The 8,249-nt window shown below is 33.7% G+C and overlaps 1 protein-coding gene across 2 annotated transcripts; it reads left to right on the top strand.

The window, feature by feature from the left end:
• The first annotated feature begins 202 nt into the window (after positions 1-202).
• On the top strand, positions 203-2,496 carry LOC112289982 (uncharacterized). Of its 2 annotated transcripts, XM_073537880.2 has the most exons (5): positions 234-1,185; positions 1,416-1,497; positions 1,638-1,755; positions 1,927-2,087; positions 2,253-2,496. In XM_073537880.2, the coding sequence occupies exons 1-4, from the start codon at positions 973-975 to the stop codon at positions 2,075-2,077; spliced, it is 564 nt and encodes a 187-aa protein (XP_073393981.1). In that variant the 5' UTR covers positions 234-972; the 3' UTR covers positions 2,078-2,087; positions 2,253-2,496. The 2 variants fall into 2 exon arrangements, with proteins under 2 accessions (XP_073393982.1, XP_073393981.1); XM_073537881.2 differs by lacking the exon at positions 2,253-2,496 and having other exon boundaries at positions 203-1,185; positions 1,416-1,502; positions 1,927-2,065.
• The last annotated feature ends 5,753 nt before the right edge of the window (positions 2,497-8,249 follow it).

Genomic DNA, 8,249 nt, shown 5'->3' with positions numbered 1-8,249 from the left:
TCGTGATGGTAGTATGTAGTAGGAGTGACGCTCGCTCACTCCCTTCTTTACATTCATTCTTATTTATCTGAAACCATTCGTGATGAAAGCATGCAATCGTAGTGATGTTCGCTCACTTCTTTCTTCACATTCATTCATGTTTATTCGAGGCCATTCACGATTGCAATATGCAATAGCAGTGATGCTCGTTCACTTCCTTCTTCACATTCATTCTTGTTTATCCAAAACTACTTGCGATGGAAGCATGCAATTGCAGTGATGCTAGCTCACTCTCTTTTTCACATTCATTCATGTTTATTCGAGGCCATTTGCAATGGCATCATACAGTAGCAATGACGCTTGCTCACTCCCTTCTTCACATTCATTCTTATTTATCTGAAACCATTCACAATGAAAGCATGCAATCACAGTGACGCTCGTTCACTCCCTTCCTCACATTCATTCTTATTTATACGAAATTATTTGCGATGGAAGCATGCAATTGCAGTGATGCTCGCTCACTCCCTTCTTCACATTCATTCATGTTTATCTGAGGCCATTTGCAATGGCAGCATGCAGTAGGAGTGACGCTCGCTCACTCCCTTCCTCACATTCATTCTTATTCATCCGAAACCATTCGCAATGGAAGCATGCAATTGCAGTGATGCTCGCTCACTCCCTTCTTCACATTTATTTATGTTTATCTGAGGCTTGATCACTCCCTTCTTCACATTTATTCATGTTTATCTAAGGCCATTCGTGATGATAGCATGCAGTAGCAGTGACCCTCGCTCATTCCCTTCCTCACATTCATTCTTATTTATCTGAAATTATTCGCAATGGAAGCATGCAATAGTAGTGATGCTCACTCACTCCCTTCTTCACATTCATTCATGTTAATCAGAGGCCATTCGCTATGGCAGCATGCAGTAGCAGTGACTCTGCTCACTCCCTTCCTCACATTCATTCATGTTTATTCGAGGCCATTAGCAAATGGCAGCATGCATTTGCAATGGAATCCAAGCATTCTCAGTGGAGTTCCTGCCTGCCTTGGGACTGACTGACTGGACCAAGGGGGGCCTAAGGCTGCTCTCGCTCTTGGCCGTCTCGGCGACACCAAGCTTGGACCAAGAGTGTCTCGATGCCGGCGATTGGGACGATCTCGCTGCGCCTGGATTTCGGCGTTTGATCGGGAGTGATATGCTGGTAATGATTTCGGTTACTGTGTATGATTGTGCTCGAACATTTTCATGGCGAGCCTCTGTTGAACTATACTACTGTTACTCTGTTGGAAAGTGGCTGATTGCCGATTTCATTTCTTCTTCTTCTTCTGCTGCTGCTGCTGCTGCCTTTTATTTGATCTTGTCGTTTTCACGAACTTGTTAGGTTCTTTAAGATTTTCGATTGTCAATGTCGTTGGCGTTTCTGTTGAACAGGTGATTTACTGCTCTAAGGAAGTGCTGTCAGTTTGTCTCTCTGCTGTGGTTGCCGGTCTAGAGGAGGTTGCTGGCTGGATTGGTGAGGTGCTTTTACCGGTGGCAGCCCCCGTCTTATTGCAGTAGACTTTGAAACAGTGTGGAATATTCACTGCTGGACCGGCTACTGTGTGTCCCTTCAATGTCACGAGAAGATTAATTAATGTTGTGTTGTATGATCAGGTGAATGCCCTGCCGAGTTTAGGGCATTGTCAAGAAGATCTGTTCTCCTTGTTTGGCACTTCTGCACATGCTGCGGACTTCACTCACTCTTCATCGAGCAAGGGGATCGAATGAACTGGTGAGGCTCTCAGCTATGTCTGGTTCTACGTGCCAAAGTCACTTTTGCTGAACATTCTATTTTTAACTTGTCATAAACATCGAAAGCTTTGCGACTTACCTCTGTGTTTTTCTCCTTTTTCTTTCCCTCATATTTTTCTTCCAATAATGAGATATATTTTTTCTTCTGCAGGAGATTGAAACTCAGGAAGACTGAACGTGGGGGAAATCCTGATTCATTATGGAATGAATTAGAGTATGATTCACCCAATAGAAAGCAGCGAAAGATCCTTAGAGCCGGCAATGCTTTAAAATCAAAGAACCGCAGTCGACGAGCCCTGTAGTGCCCATGAGGTACTGCGCGGTGACAACCGATTGTTTGTAAAGCATTCACTGCATGTCAAGAACCTAATCACTCCACTATTGATATAATTTATCACGTCATGTATTCAGAAGAAGAGTTTTGTTGGAGTAAATTTGGGGCTGCACTTGACTAATTCTATTAATTGTTTTGTTTAGGCGCAGAAGAATCCTCCCCAACAATATGGACTTGAAAATTTTACCTCAAGATTTAATTAAGAGCTCAAGCAAGGAATCACAAGCTTGATGCTCCTGATTGTGAGTTAATAGCTATGGTCTCCAGCAATAGAGGGATTCAGCTATAACCAAGAAAACAATTACACATACAACCTATTCGTTACATGCCCAATTCCTGATTCTTGATTGAATTTATTTCTTTCTCTTGGTGGAATTGTCGAGCTGATCTCCCTGCATCTCTTACAGTCGTGTGATAGTTGATGCTTTTGTTAATGTGACACATGGGTTATGAATACACGGCACTCAATGTAACTCTTCACTTCTTTATGAGAGCTCTTGAGGAGTAGTAGAAGTACCTAGGAAAGTAATCATAGTTGGAGGAACATCATGATGTCTTCAGTTCATTGCGTAGATATTAGAGCACGAGGCAAGTTCATACACCTTGTATGTCTCATTACTATATTTCAATGCCACTGAGTGACACACAACGCATTTTTGTTGCATCTGTCGATGATAAAAGCACCTGATACGTCATGTTCAGGTTCTGCCGACTTGGCACCGAAGTGCAATAATCAGCATGGTTATTGTTTTACTTCGAAGCCTCATCATGGAAACAGTTAAAGCAACGGACAAAATACGTGAACTAGAAAGAATAATGAAGCAGAAAAGGGAAGTTGCACACTCGACACCGAATATACACAAGAGATGGTCCACAACATGGATACAGGAAACCAGCCAGCCTAAGCACGTCAGATGTGTTAACTTTCAGCAGAAACATCAACTCGTTCAGCAGCGGGGTCTTTGGGTTGAGAGTACAAATTCTCACTACTCAGATAAATGCCAAAAATCGAATCTGAAAAAAAAAAACAAAACAAAACAAAACCAAAACCAGAAAAATAATGTCACACAGCCAGCATTCTGTGGTCAGGCACAAAGCCACTGGGAAGCCCTAACAAGGTTGGGTTAACGATGCTCCCCTTTATTAACTGACCACACCTCAACCCTACTTCCTTGGTTTCAACTATCAAACTGTCTTAATTGATACTGGTTAATTCTAATGTTTGAAGCCTTACTGTCTGCGTGGCCCTATAGTCTTGCGGTCAGGACATTGAGGTTAGGGAGCAGTGATGCGAGAACGATCCCCACAGGGGCCTCGTCATCTTGTAGAGTTTTTAATTTTTTTAGGGGGTTTTTTTAAATCTTGGTCAGAATCCCTTGTGAGAATCATGCAACTTGCAAGGCAACTACGTAACCAATTCAGAAACTAATTAATTTCAAGCTTACCTTAATTTTATTGATTCTCTTTATACCACCAACTTTTATGATAAAACTAGTAAGATTTTGACTTTCTCATGTTTCTGTAGACATCGAAAAACCTTATCTCATACAATTCTAATTTATAGAATTAAATGATAAAATATTTATGTATTATCATATATTTTCATAGATTTCAATTGATATTTCTTCTATGGGTGAATCAACTTATTGAACAATCTAAATGTTTCAAGTAGAAATTTAGAAAGTTACCGACGGTGGAAAAATACTTTACTTTCTACCCAACACAAAGTTAAACAGTTTCTTTTTATTTTAATTTAGTTTGTACATGAGTGCATATATAGAATAGCATATAAAGGAATTTAATTTTTTATCATTCGTGAAAATGATTTCTTTATTATAGAGAATAAACTCTCTTTTCAGTAAAATACAAAAACATCGTGAAAATTAATTTTATATACATGAATGCATATATAGAAAAGCATATAAAGGAATTAAATGATAAAATATTTGTGAATCTGATATGTACATGTAATCCTTGTAGGATCAATATTTTGAAAGGATTTATTTGATTTGGTTCCTTTTTTCTTTTATTCCCTACAAAAAAATAAAAATTATAGAAAAAACATGAAGCTTTAATTACAAAATGACACACAATAAATACCACTCGACTTTTTTGGATGATTGATGTTCAAGATGTACATGTATCATGCATTTCAGGATTCCATGACAAAAATTGATGAGAATAATACTTATTCTACAATTTGCGCATATAAATAGTGAAAGTTTTAAGAATAAAATATTTCATTGCATTAAAGATAATAATACCCAAAAATACAATAATATCGTAATGTTTCTGAATATTTATAGTCTATTAATACAAAATTTGATTACAGAGACTTCAGATACAAAAATACATCTTTGTATTTTTAGAACATATGATTTTGATTTATGTTTAAACTACTTCCAATTAAATCCCTAATATTTTGAAAGGATAAAATAATTGAGATTGAGATGCTATTTATTGATTAAATATAAAATAGATTGACTTTACAAAATAAAATTATATGTGTTATGAAAATTTTGAACTCTTTGCAATTAAAATTGATAAAAAAATAAAAATAAAAAAATAAAAATAAATAAATAACTTTAAATTATTCTGCCAAGTATCTTACAAACTATTGGTTTTAAAGTAATGCAATAAAATTTGATGGTAATGATTTTTCAAAAAGACATCAAAGATGTCTATTTGAAGAAATTTGTAACAATTTTATGTAAGAGTGTGTGTGTGTGTGTATATATATAACCCATAAATGTTGGTATTTGAATGTTAAACAATATACAAGTCTTTGAAAGATCAATATCTAATTGGTGCATGTACACAAATTGATGTATAATATCATCAAATTGATGTATAATATGAAACATATAATGCAATTCATGTTTAGAATCTCTTAAAAAGCTCCAGGTTACTATAAAATTTTCAAAGCCTTTTTTTTCAATAATAAAAAATTAAAAAATTAAAAAACATTAATAAATAGTCAATATAACATATTATGAATAATCACTGCAATTCATTACTTTAAATACTTGATATCACCAATATAACATTTTAAATTTTGCATGATTATAATACATCCATTAACAACATATTAAAAACGCATCCTGGCCAATCATGACCTGTGTCTATTCCAATGTCACGTGCTTCATGCAAACCTCATTTTCCTTTGCATAATTGACATTCTCATCTTTGGAAAAAAGTATTAAACAAACAAATAAATAAATAAATAACACATGTTTTAACATAACACACTGACCGAAACCTTTCAAAAAAAAAAAACAAACAAAAACAAAAACAAAAACAAAACAAAAAAAACAAAACAAAACAAAACCCTAAAATTACACATAAAAACAAGAACTACACTCCAAAAAACTCCTTTTAAAAAGTAAAAGTCGGGACCTGAGTGAAAAGTGGACTACCCGGAAAAGCCGCCACCCCTACTCCCGTGCGGGGTTTTGGGTGCCGTTCGCAGATGAGAACAAGAGAAGGTACATGGGACGTGTATTTGGCCCAGGACATGGACCCGGTTCAGCGGGGGGCTGGGCTGGGCTAGGCCGAGCTGGGGGAATATTCCCCCTTTGTGAAGTGGACCCCCTCTTCATCCACTGAAACTTAAGGACCATGGATGAATGAATGACTCCATGAACGGACGAACGAACACATAAACGGACAGACAAATATATCATTCGTCTTCCCGTCCGTGTCATCCATCGGTCAGTCCATCCATCCATGCAAGGATGCAGATGCTTGGCTTGTCTTTTTCTTCCCCGAGATTCCTTCCTATTTCCTTTCCGTCTTTCCCCTTTTTGTCTTTTCCTTCTCAGTTGCTGTCTTTCTTGAAAGTGGGTCTGTTCCAAACTGTGTGCTGCGGTATAGAAACCAAATACCAAAGGGTTTCTCTCATCCATCCACCCATCCGTTGCTTCCGTTCTCATCCATGATTCTGTCCATCCCTTGCCTCCCGTTCAAGTCCAGGCTGGCCAGAGATTCACTCCAATGAGTATGTGAAACGTGTAGGATGCTTAATATGGGATATGATGTCGACGGTGTGAGTTTAACTGCAAGCATTTAGGTCGACGTCATCATAAGGTGGAATAAATCCATGCAAATAGTTAGTATGGTAATTAGTGTGTGTGTGTTATTATTACTATTCTTATTATTATTCCTGTTCATATTTTATTATTCCTACTATTGTGATTTAGCCTTTACTTTTTTTGAAGTTGGTGCCCCCTTGTAGGGTTTGGATTAGGTTGAGAGTCAAAATGAAGGTGGAAGTCTTGAACCCCCCTTACACAATCCAATACAAGCAAACCCATCACTCTCATCCACATATAATATACTATTATCAATACTATTTTTATTATATTTATTATCATTTGTACCATGTTAAGCTAGTAGCACACAAGTTTGTTTTGTTTCTTTTTGTTATGTAATGGTGTGTCGTTTGCTTAATATGCTTAGCATGTCTTTTATTACCTTGGCCTATATAGTTTACATGTCTTCATTTGTTTCATTACAAGTAATAGTTTATTTCAAAGTCATGCAATATATTCTTTTAAAGGTTAATAAAATAAATAAATAATGATGTTTTGTCTTAAAAAGAGAAGCATAGATCATAATTTTTAATACGTTTTTAATGTGTAGTCTTTGAGTTTGTGGATAATAAACCTCTGATTTGATATTAACTTGTTTTGTGAAAATGTTGTAAAATTTATTTACAGTTGAAAAAGAGAGTATAAAACTACTAAAATACAGTAGTGTTTTTAAAATAAAATATAAAAAAATAAAATTGAAATTGAAATTTTAATTTTTAAAAAGTAATTAAATTTAAATTAATTAGAATTTACGCCTACAGTTCAATAATTAAAACAATAAAATATTACATCATTTAAAATCAAGATATTTTTGCAAAAAATAATAATTTAAAGACAATGAAATGAGTTATACTTTTGATAATTTGATACTAACATCAAGTAAAATAGAAATGCACTTATTAGTTTTTAATCTATTAATTCGATTTTTTTATACAAAATATTACCAAAAAATTGAAATTATATTTTAAAAGTATGTTCTAAAAGTATGTTTTAAAATTTAGATGTATGCTAAAATAATATAATGTGTAATTAAAATTAATTATTAATAATTTGGTGTTTTTTACATGAAAAAATCTACACAATGTTTGTCTTCACTAGAGATTCATCCAAAATTTGACAGATATTATAAATATAATACCAATTAATCATATAGCTTTGATTCTTTTGTATATAAATAATTGTATGTGTGTATTGATACAAAATTTTAACAAGGCTAAATAATTTTAAAATTTATATGTGTGCTAAAATATTTTTGGAATCATAGACAATGTTTTTGAAATATATGAATGACTTAGACTGATTTTTGCATCACCTACACGCAAAGATAACAACAGAACTTGTTAAATACAAAATCAAGGAAAATATCTTTGATTCCAAAAACCATCATAAATGAATAAAATAAATATATCCATCATCATCATTTTGAATTGATCTCATAGTGGTATTATATTATTTAATTTTTTAAATGAACATGAATATCATTGCAGAGAATGAAATTGTTATTTAATGGAATATTTTATAGAGAAATTAAATTTTGGAATTGTTATTTAAGATACTTTATCTTTTTTCTAAGAATATATATATATATATATATATATAGATAGTTTCCTACACTGCAAACATGTTGGTTTATGATACAACTAGAAGGTTATATTTTTATATATATATATATATATATATACATGGTTGTTTTTTGCAACAAACAGTGAGTGATTATTCAACTGCTTTATTGTAAGATTTCAGCAATCTCTTTGTCATTGGTTCAAATTCTTTCAAAAGATAAATTTGGATAATTATTTTTTCTACTTGATTCTTAATATTAAATTTTGTAACGTAATTTTTTTTTCTAAAAATTGAAATTCATTTTACAGGAGGTTTGAAGCCAATGCTTTCTTATCTCTCTTTGTTAAAAGTCATTTTTAATATTTCATACCATTTGGTTTTGTGGTTTGGTAGATACAATAGTAAAATTGTGTCATAGTAGTGTTATTAGGCTTTGGATGATATCTAAATACTGATGACAAATATTATTTATCTTATTCATTACTA

The sequence above is a fragment of the Physcomitrium patens genome, chromosome 12 (genome assembly GCF_059467195.1).
Source record: "Physcomitrium patens ecotype Gransden chromosome 12, ASM5946719v1, whole genome shotgun sequence".
In the NCBI taxonomy this organism is placed as follows: domain Eukaryota; kingdom Viridiplantae; phylum Streptophyta; class Bryopsida; order Funariales; family Funariaceae; genus Physcomitrium; species Physcomitrium patens.
This window is presented reverse-complemented; position numbering and strand designations above follow the sequence as displayed.